The sequence below is a fragment of the Chionomys nivalis genome, chromosome X (assembly GCF_950005125.1).
Source record: "Chionomys nivalis chromosome X, mChiNiv1.1, whole genome shotgun sequence".
Taxonomy (NCBI): domain Eukaryota; kingdom Metazoa; phylum Chordata; class Mammalia; order Rodentia; family Cricetidae; genus Chionomys; species Chionomys nivalis.
The window spans coordinates 55,582,102-55,607,729 of NC_080112.1; the positions used below are offsets into that span (position 1 = coordinate 55,582,102).

The 25,628-nt window shown below is 42.7% G+C and overlaps 1 protein-coding gene and 1 pseudogene across 1 annotated transcript; one reads left to right on the forward strand and one right to left on the reverse strand.

Annotated features, from left to right (window-relative positions):
* Positions 1-318: 318 nt before the first annotated feature.
* LOC130868393 (phosphoenolpyruvate carboxykinase [GTP], mitochondrial-like) lies at positions 319-16,467 on the reverse strand (annotated as a pseudogene).
* Positions 16,468-21,718: 5,251 nt separating this feature from the next.
* LOC130868394 (melanoma-associated antigen B4-like) lies at positions 21,719-22,726 on the forward strand. Its single transcript, XM_057760631.1, has one exon. It carries the CDS (start codon positions 21,719-21,721, stop codon positions 22,724-22,726), a length of 1,008 nt encoding a protein of 335 aa, XP_057616614.1.
* The last annotated feature ends 2,902 nt before the right edge of the window (positions 22,727-25,628 follow it).

Here is a 25,628-nt window from a genome sequence, read left to right on the forward strand (position 1 = left end):
TCATAAAAGGAAAAGGGCTTTTCATAATGTGCTTAGAATAGTGCCTAGGACCCAGATGATGCTATGGAAGTGTTAGCTGTCTAGCTCGCTTTGGTGGCACATTTGTTCAGAAGATAGAGAAGAATCAGAATTACATCTTTAGCCACAGAGTGAGTCTGAAGCCAACCTCTATTACATGGGACCTTGCAGAAAAACAAAATTCTGTGTACACACTCCTTTGAGCTCAGTCAACACCTCCTTGGGCAGACCCTGGTTTTAAAACTTCTAGCAGGCAGCTTTGGGTATTAAAAACCTTCTGACCATGAAGTCCGTGTGAGATTAGAATAGCTGAATGGTTTCAATGACTCCGAGGACACTGAGATCCAGGGGTCCTTACTTTGGTACTAGTCAAATAGGTATCTCTTGGACACTGTCTTCTCCTTCAAATCATTGACAAATATCGTTTAACTTGAGAGTAATCTCTCCAAAGCCTAGCCATAGGAATCTACTTGCTTCATCTTTCAGGAACCAGTTGACGTGGAAGATACAGAGCAGTCAGATTCTTTTATTTGTGTTCAGTGCCTGCAATGGATTCTGAGGACACAGAGTTATCCACCGACACCCAGTGATGCCAGGTGAAGACCTCATAGGTGAGAGGTACCTCTTTCAGTCCATAGCCTCCAAAACTGATAGCATCAATAGAGATGCCCTCTGAGGCTTCCCAGGCTGGGTCCATGATAGCAACCAAGACACAGATTCACAGGTCTCCTTGTCAACAGGTTTCCAGAGCTTTCCTAGCCAGGAAGGTTTGGTGCCATCAAGTGGAAGAGGCTTGTCAATGTTCACCCAGTACACATCACCATCGTTGGTCTCTATCCTATTGGTGAAAAGATTGTTACCGTGGATTGTGGCCATGGTATTGGAATTGCTTGTGGTAGATTACCAAGGGCCACCCTAAAGAAGTCAGTCTCACGGTTGATGGCCCAAAGTTGACCTTCACTGTTAAACCTCATCCAGGTGATGTTATTTCCCCACAGACATTCTACTTTCCTGCCTGTCAATGCAGGCTGCATGTTAGTCAGATTGATCCTGAAGTAGGCACTGGGAACAAAGCTGTCATGTAGGAGTTCTTTTCTTTTCCCCTTTCAGGTGATGTTGCCGGAGGATAACTAATGATGACATTTCAAGGATCTTTTTAAAACTTCACTCACTACCAGTATTGCTGGTACAAGATTATATTTGCTCCAAAAGCTAACATAGTGAAAGTGTGAGCTCCTCTCTAAGGTCCCAACCTCCACTGAGAGCTCAAACAAAGGTCTTTATCTGCTAAAAAGTGAGTGAGGATATTCATCTAGTTTCTGCTATACAAATACAAAATGAAAAAGCTGATTATAAAAGCATTAATAATGGAGATTTTCAATGAAAGCACAAATAGCACAATGTTAGTTTGTTTTCTATTATAGTAAAATAGCTGAAATTAAGAATCATATAAAGAAAATACAGTCTTGGCAAGGGTACTATGGCTAAATTACAATATGAGGAATAAATGGAAACAGAACCATCAAATTATGAAAAGAAAGCCAAGAGTGTGGGTAGGAAGAATCACCTCATTATATAATCTTCTTTCACAAAAGTTAAAACAAACAAGGAGCATCATTTATCTTTTTTTGAAGGTAATTTACTTATGAGTGAATTATTTTGTCCTAAATCCAATCTCTTAACGTTTGAACCACCTTAATGATGTCATAAAGCTTTCAGTATATGAACCTTGGGTGGATAATTATCAGCCTCATTCAAATCATAATGAATACTACTCTGAGATTCATAGGAGAACATTTGAGAACATGAAACTAATCTTTGGCCTGAAATAAGGGCATCAGCTCTTTCCTACATACTTGTCACTAAGCTAGATCTTTCAAGTTATGAGAGTCTGATCTTTTATGGGAGTCTTGGGTTTTCTTAAGAATGGAAATTCTTGCATGGGGATGGATAGCAGTGTCAGGAAAGTGCTTGCAACACAGGCATGAGAACCTGTGCTTGATTCCCAGAACCTGTGTTAAATCAACAAGTATGTTGGCATGTATTTCTAATGTCAGCATTGAGGATAGAACTTAGTAATACACAGGATCAAGATATCACCATTAGTTTGGCCATTTGCTAATATGTGACTGAGTCAATTAGCCAAAAAAAAATAAGAAAAAGTAATAATTTCAAGTCAAAAGTCCATGCTGTGTATGCATATACAATATTAACTATAAATATCAGATGAGCATTTACTGTAAATATTAGACTTTATTTCAAAAAAAATTATTTGTAGTACGAGGAATGGGCCTGCTTTTGGTCCCATCCACCCAGCTAGCTTAGTCCTGAAATAATCACACAGAAATTGTATTAATTAAATTACTGCCTGGCCCTTTATCTCTAGCCATCTTCATTAACCCATTTCTATTCATCTGTGTTCACCATGAGGTCATGGCTTACCAGCATGAGTCTAACCTACGTCCGTCTCAGGCAGGAGATTCATGGTGTCTGCCACACTTCCCTTCTTCCCAGCATTCTGTTTTGTTTTCTCCACCTATCTAAGTTTCTGCCCTATCAAAAGGCCAAGGCAGTTTCTTTATTCAACCAATGAAAGCAACACATAGAAAGAAGGACCTGCTACACCATTTCCCCTTTTTCTGTTTAAACAAAAAGGAAGGCTTTAACATAGTAAAATTACATATAACAGGTATCAAGTAAGAATTACAGTTACAATATTTAGATCTATTTAAGTCTTTCATGGTATATCCTATTTGCTAGGTTCCTCTTAGTCAGCACTTGAGCAAAATAATTTTGAGAGTGGTTACAGCAACCTTTCAGGAGGGGTGGTCTATCATACCATATTGGTCTAAAAGCAATCCACAGGGGCTCATCTTCTGTGAAAACAAAAGAAGAACCTCTTTTCCAAAGCACCATATCCTTAGATCCAAATTTGGAAGTCATGATACCTTTAGAACATACATGCTGGATTAGCTTAGTCCATACAGTGAAATGTCTCTCTTACTTAGTTCCTTTACAGTCAAAAAATTAAAGAAAACATAATAATACAAAGAATCTAGAAGCTCTGTGAATTTTCCATTTTTACGTGGCTTATTTTTCTTTATATTTTTTATCTATGACTATCTGTACTCTGTCTCTTAAAGACTTTACCCCCTCTTCTTAAAAAGCATTAACTTTATTTTATGACTTTATATATTCTTTTTCTTCTCTCTCATGCCTATGTGCATTTATTCAACATTGTGACCCATTTAGAGGTCTTTTATATATGAATCTGTCTTATTGTCATGTCCTTAATCCTCTGCTGTCTTGAAGAGCTTTCAAAATGCTAAGCAGCTAGGTTGCAGCTGCTTTGGATGTTGGCTCCACCTCTCTCCAATTTCAAGATGGTAGACATACCATTTCTGCTAGTTCTGGAGCCACCAGATAGGAGCCACACTCAGCATTTTAACTCTGAGACTGAGCGTGCAGCACATAAACTCTTTCTTTCTGACTTACAGCCAAATCTGCCACACAGAGCACTGCACAGCCTGGAAACATCTCTGTGTATGGTGGCAGGAATCTGCCATGCTCTCTTGCCTGCACTGCCATCTACCAAGGCAGGAAGAGCTAAGCCATGGGCATAATCTCAGATACGTTCCTCTTGACTGTGAGTGGGCACACAAACATCCGGGCTCACAAATGTCATTGAAATACTTTATAGCTCGAATTCACAGTGGCACCACAGCCCAGGAAGCCATGTTTTAAAACCGCACAGTTTTTTTCCTGCTATGGCTGCTGAGTCAGGAAAATTTCTCTGCGACATCCTGCCAGCAAAGAGCAAAAAGCTGTGTTAAACTCTCTCTCTCTCCTTTTTAAGTCTCTCAGGTTTTTAAGTGGATTTAGTCCATCATGTTGGGTGCCAATCTGTTGTATTAGGAACGGGGGCCCAATGTTCCTGCCATTTGGTCAAGAAACTGCTCTTGCCTGGATTGTTGCATAAACTGGACATAAAAATCCAACAGAGAGAGGACCACTGAACTTGCTTAAAGGTGAGATGGTCTTTTGGGGTTCTTGCTTCATGAAAGAGTCTGCGAGACATTCTGTAGGACACAAAAGAATATGACTGAACTGTCTTTAAAATTTCCTGCTTCATGGAAAAGTCTTCTGGATACTATGGGCCTGCAGGCTGAAGATGGATGCCTCAACAGTACAAAAGAACTTTGGGTGACTGTCCAGGCAGCAATATATCTCTGCCATTCCTAGAATTTTGAAAGTTGCTTACTTCTTGTTTGCTTAGGTAATATTATACCCTTCTGGAGTCTTCGATGGAGCTGAAGAGTGGATAATTATAGGTTTCCTTATTTATGATAAAAGATAAAAGATATAAATATTGTAACTGTAATTCTTGCCTAATAACTGTTTTGTTATATGTAATTTTACTGTGTTAAAGTGAAAGCCTTTCTTTTTTGTTTAAACAGAAAAAGGGGAAATGGTGAAGGAAGCCCTTCTGTATTTCTTTTTCTTTCATTGGTTATTAAAGAAAACTGCCTTGGCCTAGTTGATAAGGCAGAACTCAGGTAGGCAGAGAAGACTGAACAGAATTCTGGGAGTAAAGTGGATAGAGATCTCTGGAGCCACCAGCTGCTTAGACCCTGCCCCTGATGTCATCAAGGTGGTGCAAGGCTGGCCCAGTGCTTGCCCCTCCCATGCCACTGCTTCCTTTGACGTCTTCAATCTGCCTGTCCACCTGGAGCCCTACTGGAAACCCCAGCCTTGTAATCATGTGACTAGTCCAAATCATTTGTCACCTCACTTCCAAGCTAGTGTCTGGAGCCCAGTATAATCTCTAGGGTGGCCAACGGAAAGACCCCCTGCACCAGTGGTTCTACATGCAGAATAAAAGCCTCAGTGACCCATAAAAAAAGAAAGCAGAGACAGGCAGATGCTATGATTCTCCTGCCTGAGAAAGATGCTGCTTAGAATCTTTTCTAGTAAGCCACAACCACATGGTGATATACAGATTATTAGAAATGGGTTAAACTAATATGGGAGAGTTAGCTAATACAAGGCTAGAAATAATGGCAAGGCTGTAATTTAATTAATACAATTTCTATGTGATTATTTCGGGTGTTAAGCTAGCCAGGCGGTGGGACACAGCCTGCTCCTCCACACCACATTTGCTGACATTCATCTCTGGATCATATTTGGATAATACAGGATCAATCTTTCCATGCTACCACTGCACAATCTGTGTGGTGCCTTTGACTGGGGACGCAGGATTCCTCAGATTTTTCTTTTTCTGTTCTTTTTCTTTTCTTTTGTCCCCTGCCAAGAAAGGCCACTCGGAGTGGCCTCTGACATCTGTGGTTTCTGAGTCACCCTGATCAGAGCCAGTCAGTCTTAAAAACTATGCCTATGGACAGAGGACACTCTCCTACAAGCCCTGTGGTGTTCACCACTGATTCACAACCTGCCTTTAGAGGGGAGATTTCTTCCTATATGCCTTATAGTATTGCTATTTTCATGGTTTCAGCTATGGGTAGCAAGTCATCCGTGTCAATCAATACAGCCTCCCCCTGGGGTGGATGACTTTTAGAGCCTATAAAATCCCAGGCATTAATGCACTGCTTCTTAGGTCTTACTGTAACTCTACAAGTGTCCTGGCAGCTCCACCTTTAAGGGGGCTTTCTTAGCCAGCAAAAGGACAAATGGAAGGAATTTCTTCAAACTGTCCCTACCACTGCTACTGATGCTAACAAGATTGGTTAGATCCACAAGGCAGATTATTTCAATTCTAGCCTTTTGCTCCCCACTGCTACATGTGGTATGTTGGCTCAGAGACAGGGTGTATCATGCATCTAGCTCTTTCTTATTATTAAATGTAAAATCCCTGCAGCTTAGAAATCTTTTTTTCCCATACAACATGTGACCAATGTCACTTTGACTAAGGTTAGGTGACCTTACCATCAACTTAACTGAGGTCAGGTGACTTTACTGCCATCTTAACTGAGTGAGTTTTCCATACAACATATGACTGCTGCTATTTTGACTGAAATCAGGTGACCTTACCACCATCTTAACTGAGGGCAGGTGACTTCACCACCATCTTAACTAAGAGCCATGTCAGTTGACCAGTTAGGCCATCTTTACTGAGAAATTCCCTCTCTGCTTCCCCAGTGCTGACTCTGTAGTATGAGTGGTTTGTACAGTGACATGCCTTTGGTAGGGCCCACCAAGAGCATCTACTTCACACAATTCATGTTCACTCTGTTTGTGTATTTGAACATGTAACTTAAGTGCACCTCTGTTTACTGTTAAATGTTATAATACTCTGCTCATTGCATCTCATTTCAGACAATAATAAGTCACACATTTTAAACTGGTATGTACTTCTATGTCTCTTACAGAAATACTTTATATTTAATTGATCCCTCATTTAAAATATATTAAGATTTTTTTCTACTATTGTTAGTTCTGCTATTAACTTTCTAATGCAAGCAGTTTTTTCTTCTTTCTGTCTTTTTATGAGTGTAAATCTTACCTGTTAAGTGAAGAGCCAGTGCAGTCAAGCTCAGACCAAGATTTCCAGGTAGATTTTATACTGTAGTTACACCTAATAAATAACCCTCAACTTCTCAGAGATCTGGGGAATATGGCATTTAAATATTTAATTATTAAAAACCTTTTCATAAGAAAAAGAGACAGGTTGGCTCCTAGTAGCAGCACTCTACTTTCTCCCAAGAAGATAGAAGACAAACGGGCACAGAAAAATGTCCACCTGCAACTTGCTTCAACTGCCACATGCTGACCACTGGGTGAAACTGCCTTTCATCTAAACAAAAATCTTCATACAGTGGACAGAATCATTGGAATCAGCAGCCTAGCTTCTCCAGTCTGTTGTGATCCAGCTGCCCTCACTCCCCCTGACCGGCAGGGGAACTTACTTGTGGTCTGTAATTGACAAGGATGTTTGTGTTCTTTCTGGCCAGTGGGTCTCCACAGAAGGAGTAGAGGTATAAAAGGTTGCTGGGCAAAATAAAGGTTGCTGTTCTTCCACCTGAAAAGAAGCCTCCCTGTCTCAATCCTGGCACTCCTGCCAGTCTTGGCTATCCAGGCTGGACTGACTGCAGCAAGTGGAGGTTCCACTGAGATCTGGAAAGTGGGGATACATGAACGGGGTTGCTCCAGCTGCCGGCTAAATTGAGGAGCATATTGGGGAAGGTAAAGTGTTTTTATTTTTTATCCCCAGAGATAACTCTGAGGGACATCCTCCAAAAGATAAGCAAGTATAAAGAGGCGGGAGGGTGAATTGAAAGGCCTCAAAAAGTAACTGAAACTCTTAAAGCAACAAGGCACCAAAGTAACAAGGAAGACAGTCAAAGATTTTTACAGGAGGGGTTTTTAAATGTTTCAGACTGGGAATAAGCCAAGTCAGATTAAACTGAGTATGTGTTTTTTCATCCCCAGAGATGCTTTGAGGGGTGTCCTCTGGCAGATTGGCCAGTAGGGAAGAAATAAAGAAGAGGCAGGAAGGTGAATTGAGGGCCTCAAAAGATAGAATATATATGTTATTGTGTTGATTGTGTTGTCTTTTGTGTTCTGGATTGGAGAAAGACATTTGATCTGGGAACTGCTAAGAAAGGTATTTTGACTTTAAAATATGGGCCTAAGGATTTGATACTTTGGAAAAGAGGTTCTGCTTTTGTCTCCACAGAGGATGAGAACCTGTAGATTCATTGCAAATTTACATGGTTTGAATCACATAGACTCCCTGAAGTGTTGATGTAAAATACTCCCCAAGAATGCAGCACCCCTGCAACCTTAAAAGATTGTTAAAGTGGGGCCCCTTCAGTGGTTTGGGAGCAGGAGCAGCAAGCCTGCTTGTTGATGGAGCTGCAGGCTGCATTCCTGCCACCCAGCTCCCGGCCGCCTGGCTAGCTTATGCTCCCGAATAACAACACACAAATTGTATTCTTCTAAACACTGCTTGGCCCATTATATATAGCCTCTTCTTGGATAATTCTCACGTATTAATTTAGCCCATTTCTAATAATCTGTGTAGCACCCCAAGGTGCACTTACCTGGAAGATTCTAGCCTATGTCCATCCTGGGTTGGAGCTTCATCGCGTCTGCCTCAGAGAGCAGAGCTATGGAGTCTGAGCTCACTTCCCTTCTTCCCAGCATTCTGTTCTGTTTACTCTACCCACCTATGTTCTAACCTATTAGGCCAAGCAGTTTCTTTATTAATTAACCAATGACCTTCCTCCACCACCTGCTTCCCTGAGTTCTGCGCCACTCCATGCAGCAGTTTGAACCCAGAGAGAGTGTGTCTGGGGCCAGAAGACAGCTGGAGCAGAGCTTTGCTAGGCATGTTGCCCTGACTTAGTGGGTGACTGGCCTGGGGGACACCACAGTGTTGTCAGGAGTATCAGCAAACCATAGAAGATCAGCAGAAGTTCACAGACTGTGCAGACGGCTGAGACTGTCAAGCAGCAGGCTGAAAGAGTCAGCAATGCTTTGGACATTCAAAATCATCTTAATGGACATACTAAATTGGGCATATTGACCTTAAACCAACAAGTATCTCTGGTTCAGGAGCAATGGACTATCTTTGGACTTTTCAACAATTAATCATGTTATGTGAGTTACTCATGGCACTGTATTGCATGCTTCTGCTACTGTTAGGGAACTCAACCGTCATATGAGAGGGGTTTGGAATACTGCTTTTGTTAATTTTACCACCCAGTTAGTGCATGCTAGATGGTTGCAGCGCTGGTCTGGCTCCTTGGCACTGTCAGTCCTGGAGATACTTGGTTTATGGCTATGTGTCTCGTTAGCCATGGACGGGCAACACTTTGGGAGCAGGATGCTACCTAAGACAGGAAATACTAGAGGGCTGTTCCCCATAACAGGCAAGGTATTATAAAATAAAATGGGGGGAGTTGTTGTGATCCAGCTGCCCTCACTCCCCCTGACAGGCAAGGGAAACTTCCTTGTGGTCTGTAATTGACAACGATGTTTGTGTTCTTTCTGGCCAGTGGGTCTCCACAGAAGGAGTAGGGGTATAAAAGGTTGCTGGGCAAAATAAAGGTTGCTGTTCTTCCACCTGAAAAGAAACCTCCATGTCTCAATCCCAGCACCACCCTGCCAGTCTCGGCTATCCAAGTTAGTCAAGTTAGTCTTGTCTCCCTACAGATTTCTTAGTCCACAGGAACTTCTGGAGTCTGGGAGGCCCTGCACTAAAGAGCAATGAGTAAATACAATGTTCAGTGACCATGGAGGACCCTGAGGAGTATCTGTAGTTGCCAACCAAGTAAGTTCTCTGTCATTTTTTTAATCACTAACTCAAGTAAAATTTTATTCTTCTCAAAGATTTCTGATGCATTTTGACAGCTGAGAGATTTTTTCATTTTCAAAGGACAACCTCACCAAACAAATTTTTGTAAAACACAAATACAAGTTATTAAGGAGTATACCTGCAAGTTATAAGGTTTTGAGGACAAATACCAGTTATCAAATTTCTCTATCATGCTGCCTTCCATAGTCTTAAAAATACTTTTCATTGTGCAAAAATATCTGTCACTGTCATCCTGACATAATTGTGGTACTATTTATACAATGTATATGTCTAAAACTTCGAATTTTGTTTTCTAAACTTAACTTTGTCCACTGTTCTGCCAATATCTTAAACAGGTTTAAGAGACAACAATCATTTCCATACAACATGCACTGCAGGAGCAAAAGACCAGCTATACTAGGATGTGATCAGCATCAAGCTTTTTCAGGTTCCCCCTCAACGATGCCCACAAATAAGCAGGAAGCCATATTGAGAATCTGCTGCCCCAATTCCTTTAACTTGTTGTTCCTAAACTCCTGCCTTCTTATTACAAAAAAGAGAGGGCAATGCAATGGTCTGCTCTGTCCATAAGAGGCCAGCCATGCCCACTCCCTCTCCTGTCCACCAAGGCAAACTAATCATCAACTTCCTGCCTGAGTCCCTTCTTCTTCTCTCTCTCTCTTTCTTTCTCTCCCCCATCTCTCTTTCTTCCTCCCTCTCTCCTCTCTCTCTCTCCATTTCTCTCTCTCTCTCTCTCTCTCTCTCTCTCTCTCTCTCTCTCTCTCTCTCAGACAGCTTCTGTCTCTCCCTTTTCCCCTTTCGCCTTACCCCGTTTCTCTCTCTCTCTCTGACTCTCTCTCTGCTCTTTTACCCCTCTCCCATTTCCCTTCCATACCCACGAAATAAATATACAACCTCACTCTGCAAAGCATGCCTATTCATGTCTCTGTCTCTCGCCCAACTTGTGACTCCCTGCCAGCTGCCTGCCACCACTCCAGGGACCTGCAGCGTGGTCTTAGGACCCACTGCCCACTGCAGCCACTTGGGGATCCTCAGCACATTACTAAAACCATAATATACTTTACCTATGTTTATAAGTGTTATCTAAGATATCATATGTCTACTTTGTTTTAGATATAACCAGCTGATCTTTCTATTAAAATCACCTCATTAAAGTTGTTTTCTGAAATTTGTAATAGCAATCATAATGTTAAGATTGAAGTTTGATGTAACAGGTTGTTTACAAATATATTTGTAACTAATTTAAAATTACATGTAGGTTAAAAAATTTAAAAGTTGATTCAATAACCTGAGATATAATGCTTGATATTCTACAACAATTTTTTTTCTTTTTTTGTTGCTGCTTTTGTTTCTTTGTGAGACAGGATTTAACTGTATAGTCTGGCTGTCCTGAAACTCACTCTGTAGACTAGGTTAGGCTCAGACTCACAGAGATCCACCTACCTCTGCCTCTCAAGTGCTGGGATTAAAGGGATGTACCACCACTTCCCAGTTCACAATATTTTAATAAGTATTGATCTGTTCTTAATATCTTTCAATAGATCAACATTTAAAACCTATTGTTAAATTTTAATTTTTAAAAATGTTTTCCCATTGAAAAGCTTTTGCTGTTTGGATCGACAATCATTGCTTTAATCATAAAAAGTATTCTGTTCAGAGAATGGTAGTCACTTAAAATATCTCTAATAAATTGCATAGTGGTTGTAAAACTTGTTCTACTGGACAAATATTTTTACAAAGAGAGCAACCTCAAAAGCCTCAGCCATGCTTCTGGCTGGAAATTTGAGGGATGGAGGCATGATGAGACTTCCACTTTGGGAACTGAGGAGACTGAATTGAGGCAAATGGTCCAAAATCAGTAGAAGAGAAGATGCCAGGAACCTCAGAAGTCATGCGGTTGAGCCAGCAGACAGTGTTTTTGGTGCATCTCATCTCTGCCTTCAGGGTCACTGCAAGCACCCTAATAGGCTTTAAGGGGCAGAATCCCAGGTCTGCAAGGTAGAGTTCCTGTTCAAAGCCAAAATCAAGCTGAGTGGGCCTCTGTAGATTGAAAGGATTTTTCTCCTAAGAGAAAGTGTGGGCTCAGAATCATGACCCTGCTGTCAAGCCCAAGAAACTCAAACCTTTGAAAGACATGGATAAATCCAGACCCCTCTAGCAGAAAAAAATAGAGCCAAAAATCTAAGCAGGGAGAGAAGAATCAAAAATCTAGATTAATCGGTTCAGTGACTGTGTTTCAGGAAGTAGCTGAAGATAAAGTTAGATTATAATCTTGAGAAACAAGAGTTACCCGCTTGTGATTATCACTGATATTTTTGGAACTTTTCAATGACGTCCTCCCTATCCCCTTTGGATGGTTTCTTCCCTTAAATACTCCTTCTTCCAGCTACCCAGTGTGGAAATCACTACCCCTGGGTGGGAAATGAGTTTCAGCCCAGTGCACTGGTTCCTGTCCTGTCAATAAACCTTGTGCGATTGCAGCAAGAATGGTCTCTAGTGAGTTCCTGGGGGGTCGAGTTATCCCAAGACTTTAGTGAGAGTCTCCCCGCTCCGGAGGTCTTTCATTTGGGGTTCGTCTTGGGATTGGCAACCACCCTCGTCTCCAAAGACCCACTTGGAAGTGAGACATTGTCTGTGTGTCTGTGTCTTTGTGTTTCTGTGCTAGCTGAGTTCAGGTTCTCTACTTTTGGATTTACAGTCATGTTTTTGTCGTTGTCTTTCTGTGCCCACTAAATTCAGGTTCAGGTTCTGTACTTTTGGGTTTATAGTTGGGTCTGTGTCTTTGTGATTCTGTGCTAGCTGAATTCATGTTCAGGTTCTGTACTTTTGGTTTTACAGTCATGTCTGTGTCTTTGTGTTTCTGTGCCAGCTGAATTCAGGTTCTGTACAGGTTCTGTATTTTTCTTTTCGGGTTTGCAGTGGCTCACATCTCGGGAGGAGACAGAGGGAGTGATCAGCAGACATGCTAGGAGATCATCAACTGCCACCCTGGGAGGTATCCCAGGAGGTGAGAAGGGACCCAGGGATGCCTAGGAGATTCCTGTCTGAGTGCTGCTGAGGATATGGAAGTTCTCCTGGATTGGAGGAACTATTCACCCTCTCTGCTGTCTGTATTTCTGGAATGGATTTGTCCATCTCAGTGGAGATGGACATTTGTTTGTTTGTGTGTCTTGTGTGTCTTCAGTCTTTTGTTTTGTCTTACTTGTGACTTTGATGATTGGGAAAAACTGTGATGTTGACTTTGGATCAGTGGTTTTGTCTTTCTGAGTTTTGTTAGCCTTTGTCTGTGCATCTTCCATCTCTGTTTTGTCTTACACACAAGTAGCATGTTCAGTTCTCTGGTGAGATATGCAGGTGACATTTCTCAGTTCTGTAGTATGACACCCGAGTGGCGTGGTCAGTTCTCTGTAGAGACATGTGTGGATAGCGGTCTCAATTCAATAGTGGGGTAGTGGTTTGTTTGGCGCTATTGTCCTGTATGTCTGTGTAATGTGTGTTGTGCTTTTGTCCTGACTTAGACTGATGCTGACGTACTCAAGTCATGACTTCTTTGACTTTGATACTGTGACTACTTACAAGACTTCAGAGATAGGGCCATAAGCATAAGGGTATATTTCATAAAAAAAAAAAAAGAGTCAGCCTCAGTTCCAAGCACATGGCAGCATGCTTGTATGGATGGCTGGGCTATTCAGCCTTGCTCTTACAAGGTATTGAGGCTGCCAGACACAGTTGTAGAAGGCAGATGTACCCCAACAGGATTTCAAACACTATACAAAAAAAATCTGTGGGTAATCGTTATGGCCTAAAGAGGTTAATAATCTTTTCCCCCAGTGCTGCGTACCACCCTGTTCCACCCCGTGCTGAAGGATGAGTTCCTTCTGCCTGCCCTGGGAGCTGCATGACTCAAACCCCTGGTCAAAGCTGACCAAGGCTTGGCTCTGCAGGTGAAGAACTCTTTCAGATCCTATGGGTTATAAGCATTATAAATATCTGTCATCATTTATAGGGGCTGGTTACAAATTATTATTAGTTAATGTTAAAAAGAAACCTATTGCTGGTCTCAAATGTTTCACACTGGTACAGGATTTTATGTGCTGTTCTTGTTTACAAATTATTGTTGGTTAATGTTAAAAAAAAAACCTATTGTTGGTCTCAAATGTTTCACACTGGTACAGAATTTTATGTGCTGTTCCTGTTTAAAATGTAGCCATAATCCTCACTGAGAAAAACCACAAAAAAGACTTTGGTAAGAGTTGTTGTATTGTTTAAAAAGCAAGAGAGATTATGGTATGTTGTCTAAAAAGCAAGAGAAAATTTTAGTGTGTTGTCTAAAAAGCAAGAGAGATTTTGGTTAAAAAAGTGTGTAAACATAAATGGGCCTCAACCAGTTCCCTGTGTATATTTTCAAGGTCAAACTTAAAGCAGGTAGGGAGTGGCTGACAGTCTGTCACCACAGGGCTGTCATGGCAGGTCTCCAAGGGGCCACAAGACACCCCACTAATTTGGCCAAGGTTAAGAGAGGTTATTCAGGGGCTGGTTAAACCACCATCTGTGTTTATTGAACATTTAAAGGAGGCTTACAGGCATTATACTCCCTTTGGCCCAACCTCTGAGGGTCAGCAAGCAGCAGGAACTATGTCCTTCATAGGACAGTCAGCATCAGATATTAAGAAAAGTTAGAGCAGTTAGAAGGGTTGCAGGATTATACCTTGCAGGATTTGGTTAAGGAGGCAGAGAAAGCGTTTTGTAAGTGAGAGACTGAGGAAGAGGAGAGAGAGACGGGAGGCAGAAGAAAGAGAGGACCAGAGGGATAATAGACAAGAAAGAAATTTGATAATATTTTGGCCGCAGTGGTAGGAGAGAAAGGGAAGGCAGGACCTAGACAGATAGAACCTAGGCAACAGACCAAAGATGAGTGAAGACAGACAGAGGCACCCCTTGGACAAAGACCAATGCGCTGATTGACATTGGGCAAGAGAATGCCCAAAGAAGAAAGTAAGGGCCTCTAAGGTACTGGCCCTAGAAGATGATTAGAGGGGATGGGGTTCAGACCCCCTCCCCCATGCATAGGGCAACCCTGACTGTGGAGGTGACTCCTATAAATTTTCTAGTGGACACAGGGGCTGAGCGCTCTGTGCCGAAACAACCATCGGGGAAGCTAAAGAATACAAAGACTATAGTAATTGGAACAACTGGACAGAAACAATATCTGTGGACCACCCTATGAACTGTAGATTTGAGGAGAGGACAAGTAACTCATTCCTTCCTGGTTATCCCTGAGTGTCCCATGCCTTTATTAGAAATATGATGTGGGAGTGTCATATATCAATCTGTTGATTTCATTGGTTAATTAATAAAGAAACTGCTTGGCCTGATAGGTTAGAACACAGGTGGGTGGAGTAAACAGAACAGAATGCTGGGAAGAGAGGAAGTTAGGCAGACGCCATGCCTCTCCTCTCCAGGCCAGACACGATGAAGCTTCAGCCCAAGATGGACGTACACTAGGATCTTCCTGGTGGGTCACCATCTCGTGGTGCTACACACATTAATGGAGGTGGGTTGATAAGGATGTGAGAGTTGGCCAGTAGGAGGCTGGAGCTAATGGGCCAAGCAGTGTTTATATGAATAAAGTTTGTGTGTTGTTATTTCGGGTATAAAGCTAGCTGGTGGCAGGGAGCTGGGAGGCAGGAAGTGGCCTGCAGCTCCCTCAACAGAAATAGACTTGTTAACAAAGTTGAAGGCCCAGATCAATTTACTAGAACCAGGCTGGAGGTAATCAAAGACTTTTGTTGACCAAACCAGTGACTTTTGCTCCCTCTACTGTCCTCAGTCCTGCTGCCCTACTGCCCGAGACTGATGACACCTCACCTATCCATCACTGCACTGATATTTTGGCAGAAGAAGCTGGTATGAAAATGATCTGAAGGGTCAGCCTTGGCCTGGGAGTCCGAGCTGGTATACGGATGGCAGCAGTTTCATGGTTGAAGGTAAGTGGAAGGTGGGGACAACAGTGATGGACAGGAAGCAAGTAATCTGGGCCAGTAATCTCCCTGAAGGACGTCGGCCCAGAAAGCCAAACTCATGGCTTTGATACAAGCTCTAATGATGGCAGAGGGAAAGTCTATCAACATCTACACTGGCAGCAGGTATGCTTTTGACACTGCCCATATACACAGAGCAATATACAGACAAAGAGGACTGTTACCACCTGCAGGAAAAAGTCATACATTGTCCAGGACAACAAAAAGCTCGAGATGCTGTGGCTAATGGAAATCAGACGGCAGACCTAACTGCTAAACAGGCAGCCCAAGGAGCAATCATCCTGGCAGTCAAAGAAACTAAAAGATGTGGTTAGGTCCTCCAACTAATATGTTATGGGACTCTCTGACTTGGGAGAAAAAGTAGTCAAAACCTGAAAGGCCTGTGCTATGACTAATGCAAGACACTCCATATATACTCCTGGGAAGAGGCTCAGGGGCAATTGACCTGGGGCCTACTGGGAGGTAGATTTTACAGAAATTAAGCCAGCCAGATATGGTAACAAGTACTTACTAGTTTTTATAGACACGTTTTCAGGCTGGGTAGAAGCTTTTCCTAACAGGACTGAGATAGCCCATGTGGTGGCTAAGAAGATCATAAAAGAAATCTTCCCAAGGTTTGGGATACTCAAGATAATCGGGTATGATAATGGACCTGCCTTTGTTGCCCAGGTAAGTCAGGCACTGGCCACCCAACTGGGGTCAATTGGAAATTACATTGTGCTAACCAACCCCAGAGTCAGGTCAGGTAGAAAGAGACCCTGACACAATTGGCCCTAGAGATCGGCTGGAATGACTGGACAACCCTCCTTCCCTTTGCCCTATTCCAGATTCAGAACACCCCTAGGACGATTTAAACACACCCGTTATGAGATCCTATGTGGGGGATAACCACCGCTCACAGAGTCGGGTGGAGTGTATAATCCTGATGCTATTCTTTCTAGACCTTTATTTGCCAGCCTAAAGGCCCTTGAAGTGGTGAGACACCAGATCTGAAAACAACTAAAAGACGCTGAAGACTCACAAGTGCTGCATCACTTCCAAGTAGGGGATGACGTTTTTGTCTGGCGGCATTGAGTTGAGAATCTTGAGCCTGGTTGGAAAGGGCTATACTTGGTACTCTTGAAGAATTGCAGTATCCGGGGCTTTTAACAATACCACCAGTCAGTTTGCTTGTGTTTGGGGGACTAATTATAGGCTTATTCTTACTGAGATTACAGATGTAGGGTCATGCCTGGGAAGTCCACCGGCTGCCTACAATCATTTGTATAATGAGGCTCTTAAGAGCCCTAAGACTCCTGATACCAGGTACTTGGTTCCAGGTTTAGATGAATGGTGGGCTTGTAGTACAGGCCTGACAACTTGCCTGTTGACATTGGTTTTTAATGACACCAAAGATTACTGTGTGCTTGTACAACTAGTACCTAGGGTCTTTTATCATCCAGCTAACATGCTTGAAGATGAGTTTGACAAACACCGAACTCGCTTTCGATGAGAACCCATTTCTCTGACATTAGCAGTAATCCTGGGCATCAGGGTAGCTGCCTGTGTTGGGACAGGTACCGATGCCCTAATACAGGTCCCTCAGTACTTTAATGAATTAAAATTAATTACCTTCAATAGAGAAAGATTAAGTGCTGTTCAGATTTTGATGTTACACCACTAATACAGCACTTTACAAGGTCAAAAAGATACAGAAATCTAGTTCTATGATTAGAACTAGGAACTAGGAGAAGTGGGAAGATGAAAGACCTGGATAAATCCAGACCCCTGTAGCAGAAAAAATAGAGCCAAAAATCTAAGCAGGGAGAGAAGAATCAAAAATCTAGATTAACCGGTTCGGTGACTTTGTTTCAGGAAGTAGCTGAAGATAAAGTTAGATTATAATCTTGAGAAACAAGAGTTACCCCCTTGTGATTATCACTGATATTTTTGGAATTTTTCAATGACACCCTCCCTACCCCCTTTGGATGGTTTCTTCCCTTAAATACTCCTTCTCCCAGCTACTCGGGGTCAAACTCACTACCCCTGGGTGGGAAATGAGTTTCAGCCCAGTGCACTGGTTCCTGACCTGTCAAAAAACCTTGTGTGATGGCAGCAAAGATGGTCTCTTGTGAGTTCCTGGGGGGAAGGGTTCGAGTTATGCCGAGACGTGAGTGACAGTCTCCCCAATCCGGAGGTTTTTCACCTTGAGTACCAAGTAAGGAAGTTTGCCCAGATCATCTTTTCTGAGACTCAGAAAGGTGTGGCTTCCTACGGAGACTGGACCTGAATCTGAGGCATTACTTGGCTCTGGAAAAGAGTGGGACACAGCACTCTGAGATCCAGGACAAAGCTGTCAACCTGTGTAGTAAATCTAGACTTCCTCTTAAAGGACTGAGGCAAGGGAGGGTTATGTGTGTAGCTTGCAGACTTGGGTGCATGAGGGGCAGGAGCTCGAGCTTCACTCTCCCTAGGTAAGACTTGCTAGACAGAAGTTGTGCCCTTGTGTCCTTTATTATCCCCTTAAAACCCATGGTGGTGGGGGTGGGGGGTGGGGTTGAGTTCCTGGACAGCAAAGGAGTATGGCTGAAAGCTGAGAATTAAGGCCTAAATAGAAGAAGAATTGCATGCAACCAGGGGCAGGACATGTAAAATGGGGGAGAGGAGAAGGCAGGTTCAGGTAGTGCATGGAGGAGATGGAAGCACAGGGAAGTGGAAGTGGCATGAGTTAAGTGGGGCTTCAGAGGTACAGGTTTTAAGGTCTGCACGAAATAGCCGAAACAAGGGGAGGCAGTAGGAATTAGTGTCTTAGGGAAGTACAGTAAGGAAACCAGACTCTCCACTAAATTTCCTCCACAACAGTCTGGTTCCATAATAACCTGTCCCTGCTGTCACTCTTCAGAGCCCGCCCCTGACCGGATATGGTTTACCCTCTCTTCCTGTGAGGAGGGGAGGAGCTGGGACTTAGCTGCCTATGCTGCTCAGGCCCTGCTGCTGTCGAGTTCTCAAGAGGTCTGCAGTCAAGGTAGGGACTCTGAATGTGTACCACGGGGAATTATGTCTGGAATAATCACAGGATCTGTGCTAGCTCTCACTCAGTCTTGCCCTGGGAAAATATGAGGTGTCTTGTAGCTTTCTATGCTTCTGAGAGGAAACGGGGACCCCCACTCTTAGAAGGTAACTCTGATTCTGAAAATGGTGTCCTCGTAGGTCACAATTAGAGCCAGCCTTTGACTTTAAATGGTAAGGCAAGAACCTTGAGCTGAATTCTCATCCACCATGAGCTGTCCTGTCCCTGGGCTCTAAAGTGCCCTGTGGCGGAGTACACAAGCAAAGGAAATCTATAGAACTTCATCACCAGCAAAATCAGTAGTTAATATTCAGTGGAATGAAGAACCAACTTCTGCGAGCTCTGTACTTATTCTTTTTTTTCCCTTAGAGCCAGTGTTTCTCTGTAGCTTTGGAGGCTGTCCTGGAACTAGCTCTTGGAGACCAAGGTGGCCTCAAACTCACAGAGATCTGCCTGCCCTTGCCTCCTGAGTGCTGGGATTAAAAGCTTGCAACATCACCGCCAGCACTCTACTTATTTTTAAATGCCTGTGGTAGCGTTTGAAACCCATATATCAGAAAAATACACGGAAAGCACGGGGTTGGTCATGCCCAACACGGACTGGTAGGAGGTCTCAAAGCAGGTGCCAAAAGAGATACATTGAGGATTAATATAGCCACGCCCATCTCGGGGTGGTCAGAGGAATTGCCACGTGCAGAAGTAACCCAGAGGCTTTGGTTAGCCACTCCCATCCTGTGGGAGTCAGAGAAAAGAATAACTCTGTAGCCACTCCCATCCTGTGGGTATTGGAGGAAAGCCTAACTGTGGGAGCCACTCCCATCCCGGGAAATCAGAGAAAAGCCTAAGTCCAGTAGCCACGCCCATCCTGTGGGAGTCAGTAGAAATCCTACCTCTGGTAGCTACTTCCTTACTGTGGAGTCAGAGAAAAGCCTAACTCTGGTAGCCACTCCCATCCCGTGGAAGTCAGAGGAACTCCTAACTAGACTAGGCATGTCCATCCCTTGGTACTCAGGGGGAAGCCTAACTTGGGTGAGCAAGCACATTCCCTTGAATTATAGGAATCCTAACCTATTCAGTCACGCCTAGTGTATGGCAGTCATAAGGAACACTATGCCAGAGATAACTAGAAACTTTTTTTTTCTTTCGTTTTTTGAAATAGGTTTTCTCTATAGCTATGAAGCCTCTCCTGGAACTAACTCTGTTTTCCACACAGGATTGCCACATGCAGAGATCCACGTGTCTTGCCTCCAGAGAGGTCAGAGGGACATAAGGTTGCGTGCACCCAGCTGTCTGGATGCTTTTTTTTTTTCTTTTTGGTTCTTTGGAGACAAGGATTCTCTGTTAGCAGTCCTAGCTGTTCTGTAACTAGCTATTGTAGAGCAGGCTGATGTCGAACTCACAGAGATCCACCTCCCTTTTATATTCTCCCAAACTACAATTAAAAATCAGAAGTGAAGCCCAGCAATGATGGCACAAATTCCAGCATTTGGGAGGCTGTGGCAGAGGGATCTCTGTGAGTTTGAAGCCAACCTGGTTCTACAAAGCATGTTCCAGGTTCCAGCACTACTAGGGCTATTACACAGAGAAACCCTGTCTTTGAAAAAAATGGAAGAAATTAGAAATGGAAGGATAGAAGAGAACACAGCTGGTGTATAGTGTTTGCTTAGCATTCGTGAAACCCAAGGTAAAACGGCAAACATGGCAAAAACAGTTGATATTAAATAAAAATAAATGATGTGGAAGAGTTAAAGACTCCTGCCAATACTCTCATGTTCTGTTAGGAAGAAGTAATAGGATAATGGGAAATTGACCAGGAGGAGCAGAATAGGAAGAGAGGAAATACAGCAGTGGTTGAAGGAAGCTGGGAAGATTATGATGCTAGATGTGCATGTCGGGAACTTTACAGCAGTTCCCATAACTTCACCAAATCAGTGCAGACAAAGAAACAGGGTCAGTTTCAAATGTCTGAGCAGGATACTCACATCCTGGCTGATATTTAAAATGTCCTGAATTAGGAGCTGGAAGTGTGACAGCTCTCTGTGCTCCTCTGAGCCTATTCTCTGAGAAGGCACAGCCTTGGTCTCCTATAGGCCCACCTTAGCCTTGGTCTCCAGTACCTAACATCAGTGAAGATATGTGGAGGTGAGGGAATCACTTCGAAAATAATGGGGCCACTGCAAGTCAGGCTCTATAGTGTGACTTGGACTTATACACCTGTCGTAACTAGCCACAGGCTCTGTTCCCAGGGCGTTGTCAGCACAAGAGGGCAATGGTATCTTGTGAGATTCAGCATCTCCATCATATTGTGTTTGTGTTTTCTCCCAGGGTGCATCATGGTTTTTGGTATTTCTCTTTATTTTTTAAAGTCAGTTTGTGTGTGTGTGTGTGTGTGTGTGTGTGTATGTGTATAACTCTATTTTCCCCAGAATTCACAATGTAGACCAGAATGACTTTTCCTTTATGAAAGTCCTCATGCCGGTACTTTCTAAGTGGTGTGATTATTTTTGCGTTTGACTTTTATTTAATTTGTGTGCTCTGTTATTATATCATTTCCTGTCTTCTCTCTCCATCCCCACCCATTCCTCCCAAAGAGGTCTCAAATCCACGGCCCATTTTATAATTAATATTGTTACATATGTGACAATATATAAATACATACATGTATTTTATATATTGTTTTATGTAACAATAATATCAATAGTGTAAGTAATGAAGATGATAAACATATGTATTAATATATAAAGCCGTAAATACAGTCTAATACGTCCATTTAGTGTTGCTTACATGTGTATGGTTTTAGGACTGAGCGATTATGCCTACAGAAGACTGAATCTCCCTCTTGTAACAGCCACTGTCTACAGTAGTTCATCTAGGGGTATGGCCTTGTGAGATTTCACCATTCATGTTATGTGAATTGGTGTTGTCGTTCAAGTTCAAGTCTCCTTTGGGCTTCCATTCTCATGGATTCTGTGAAACATTACAGCAGCCTAGTACTAGATGTGAGTAGAATTGAGTGTGTTCAAACACCAGAGAAAGGCAGCCATCCTTTACTTCACAGTATATATAAGGTGACGAGAGGTGAGGAATACAGGGAGTGCTTAGAACACTGATGTCATTATAATGTGTGAGACAAGGAGAGGAAAGAATTGCTGAAAGCCTGAGTTCTCTCAACATGCTCAAAGTGTTCATAGTACGCTATTTTCCTGATTCAGGTATCTCAGTGACCTGTTCTACTACCAAGACTCTGTCCTGCTGTCCCTGAGGCCAGCCATCATGCCAAGGGGACAGAAGAGTAAGGCACGTCCTCATGAGAAACGACGCCAGGGGCTCAAGGATGCTCAAGCAAAGGAGGCAGAGAAAGCAGAGTCACCTGCTGACTCTGATCAAGCTTCAGGAGATGCTAAGCCAAGCACTTCCACTGCTGACTTCCCACAGCAGTCTGAATGCTCAGCACCCAGCAGCACTGCCAGCCAGGGAGTGACCCACGGAAGGTCTGATAAGGGTGACCAGGGCCAAGGGGATGGAAATGAGTGTTCCTCTGGCGCTTTACTCTCCACTAGAAGCATGCAGATGGATCTTATGACAAGGAAGACGGGAATGCTAGTGGAGTACATGCTCCTCAAATACAAAGTGCAGCAGCCCATGAAGAGGAGAGAGATGCTCAAAGTTATCAACAAAAGGTCCAAGGAACACTTCCCCGAGATCCTCAAGAAAGCCTCCTATCGATTGGATGTGGTGTTTGGCCTTGAGCTGAAAGAAGTCCAGCCACATGGTCAAGCATATGAGCTTGTGAGCAAGTTAGATTTCGAGGATGATGGAAGTAGGAGCCATGAGCTAGGTGTTCCTACCAGGGGCATTCTGATTGCTCTCCTAAGTGTGATCTACCTAAATAACTACCGTGCTGCCGAGGAGGATGTCTGGTATTTCCTGAATGTATTAGGAGTCTATGATGGGATCATACATGTCTTCTTTGGGGATATCAGAAAGCTTATCACTGAAGATCTGGTACAGGAAAAGTACCTGGTATACCGTCAGGTTCCTAACAGTGATCCTCCATCCTATGAGTTCCTGTGGGGCCCGAGAGCCTATGCTGAAACAAGCCAGATAAAGGTGATGGACTTTTTAGCCAAGATCAGTGAAGCCTTGCCTGGGGTTTGCTTATCTCGTTCTGAGCATGCTTTGATTGAAGAGGAAGAAGTCCAAGCTGCAGCCAAGTCTGGCACTAAAGGCAAGGCCAAGGGACGTACTAAGACCAAGTTAAGTCGTCCTACTCACAAGTGAGGTATAAAGTAGCCTGTGAATTATTGATGAAAAGGTCTGTTCATATTTTTGCAAAGAAGCTGTTGATAATCTTTTGGGGGTCTTTTAGCAAAGTTTTAACTTGGGGTTAAATGTACACAGATTAGTTTTGTAGCCAGTTCCTTCACTGCTGTTTACCAAGTTGGGTGCTCAAAGTTTTTGGATTGATTTAAAATACAGTTTACAATTTGACATGTTCTAAGGATTTGACGATGTTCATAAGATACTCTGGAATTAGATTAAGAATATGGTGTCTGAAATATGAAAGAGAAATATTAAAGTGTGTTATACTTTTCAGTGAATATTTTATTTTAGTCCTTGTGTTCTTGGCGTTGATGTCAGGGATGTATACTGACTTTTCTTTCTGATATTAAAATATGTTTGAGAAATTAGCAGAGAAGCCGACCTTTTTTTTTTTTTTAAAGGTTCATGGTTTAACCGAACACACACCGAGTATCTACTCTTGCACAATTGTCTCCCTGTGTACAGGACATGTTCGATAATAGAAGCAGGAGGTCTGGATAATGCAATGATAGATTGTATAAGAAACTCTCATTATTGGACAGAGTGGAATAAGATCTCTACTTCCTAAAGAAACAGTTAATGGGGTGATGTCTTCTTTAACAAATAATATTTTCCTATATCCATTACTAGTTATCTTCAGGGAAGAAGGTCTTGTTTTTCCTTCTTGTTCATGGCCTGTCATACAGCACTTTTTGTAGATCTTTTAGGCAAAGTGTTAAGAAAAATAAGGATAATCATGAATTATATTAAAATGCTCACATTAATAAATGACACTTTCTGATAAGTCAGTATAAGAGCTATTTAAGCACAGATTCTCTGTATCATACACATGTATCCCCATTATATGAGAAAGAACTTGTTAAAATCACTTCTCAATAGATAGCAAGACTTACAAATCTACCTATTCCCGTATTTACATGGCTAGTAAGTGAAAGAATTTAGATTTCATGTGCTTAAGAGACAACACTTTTACATTCCTCTTATATTTAAGCACACTGTGTCTCTTATATCAGTTTTAAATATTATTAAATAAGTGTTAATTGCTTTCACTGCTTCCAGGTCTAGGAGATATATGCCATTTTCTGGCCTCTTCAAGCACCTACACACACAAGGCATACACCTATACCCATGGAAATCCCATGGGATATCAGAGCCCCATGTGCTGTGGGATAATGCTCTTCCACCCACTAAAGATTTGTTACTTGCACTGGTTTAATAAAACGCTGATTGGCCAGTAGCCAGTCGGGAAGTATAGGCAAGGTGAGCAAAACAAGAAGAATTCGGGGAAAAGGAAAGGCTCCTTCTGCAGTTAACACCCAGTCGGACAGGAAGCAAGTTGAAATGCTGCATTGGAAAATGTTTCAAGCCACGTGGCTGACCATAGATAAGAATTATGGATTAATTTAAGTTACAAGAGCCAGTTAACAATAAGACTGAGCTAATTAGGCCAAACATTTTATAATTGATATAAGCCTCCGTGTTGTGTTGGGACTGAACAGCTATGGGACCCACTAAGAGAGAAACTCCTGACTATGAAAGGTAGCCTTAAGCATGCAGGGCTAGTGGTAAGCAGCGGGCAGTAGGACCCATAGGAAACTGTAGTACGAACCCAAGAACCTCTGTGGGTGCCTGAGGGGGAGCATAAAGTAAGGGCTCCTCAGGAGAGGAAGCTAAGCCAAGACAGATAGGACCTGGAAATCCTAGTGCTTCCTCTGAATTATTAGAGCTGGAATTCCAATCCAAGCTCTGTCCTGGCATGGAGGCTAAAAGTCTCAGGCAAATGGCTTGTTCGTCAATTAGTGCTCCAAAAGTTGGGAACCAAATGAAGCATGATTAATAAAAGCTCAGAGGGAGAAATTAGGGTTCAACTTGAAGACCGAATAGCAAATCTGTCAACCACTGGCTCTTTTTTTTTCTTTTTTTAAATATTTATTTATTTATTATGTATACAATATTCTGTCTGTATGCCTTCAGGCCAGAAGAGGGCACGAGACCCCATTACAGATGGTTGTGAGCCACCATGTGGTTGCTGGGAATTGAAATCAGGACCTTTGGAAGAGCAGACAATGCTCTTAACCTCTGAGCCATCTCTCCAGCCACTGGCTCTTAACCTTGACCTCAGTCTGAAATGGCAATCCTGCCTCTAGGAATCTCAGAATGAGACTGTAACTGAGAGCTGTCTCCCCATTCTATAATCCTCTTTAGTTCTGGGATGAAAGGTGTGCACCACTGGGATTAAAGTCATGCATCACCCAGTTCCTATGGCAGCAAGAGTGGGATTAAAGTGTTATTGTGGCCTGGTCTGCAAGACTGGCCAGTGAGACCATTTTACTCTCTGAACTTCAGGCATGCTTAATTTATTAAAATACAAATGAAATGCTGCTACACCCAGGAGCAGCTTTCTCAGGTCAGGTAAGAAAGGAGTGGTGAGCTGTGATAAGCACAAGATAATAAACTGAATGAGGATCATGTAAGACCCAAGTATAACAGAAGTGCTCAGAAAAGGCACTTATTCTTCCGTGTAGAATTTTTTCTCAGTGGTAGGACCTTCTGGATTGATAGCAATTGGCTCAATTGAACAGAGTGTGTTGTGTGAGTGTGTGTGTGTGTGTGTGTGTGTGTGTGTGTGTGTAATACTGCCTTATTGAACAGAGTGTGTTTGTGTGTGTATATACTGCCTAACTGAACAGTGGGTGTGTGTGTGGGTGCACGCACACTTGAGCATGTTGGTAGTACTGCCTAATAAGAGTCAACATGACCCCAAGTGTAAATGAGGGGAATAACAGAAAGAATTATGAGAGTCATAAATATGGTAACAGTGAATCATGTTCACTTCAGTCTGGGACATCACAAGGTCTGG

Bases quoted from the DNA above. Each gene is read 5' to 3' on its own strand.
- LOC130868394 (XM_057760631.1), top strand. From the start codon at position 21,719: ATGCCAAGGGGACAGAAGAGTAAGGCACGTCCTCATGAGAAACGACGC.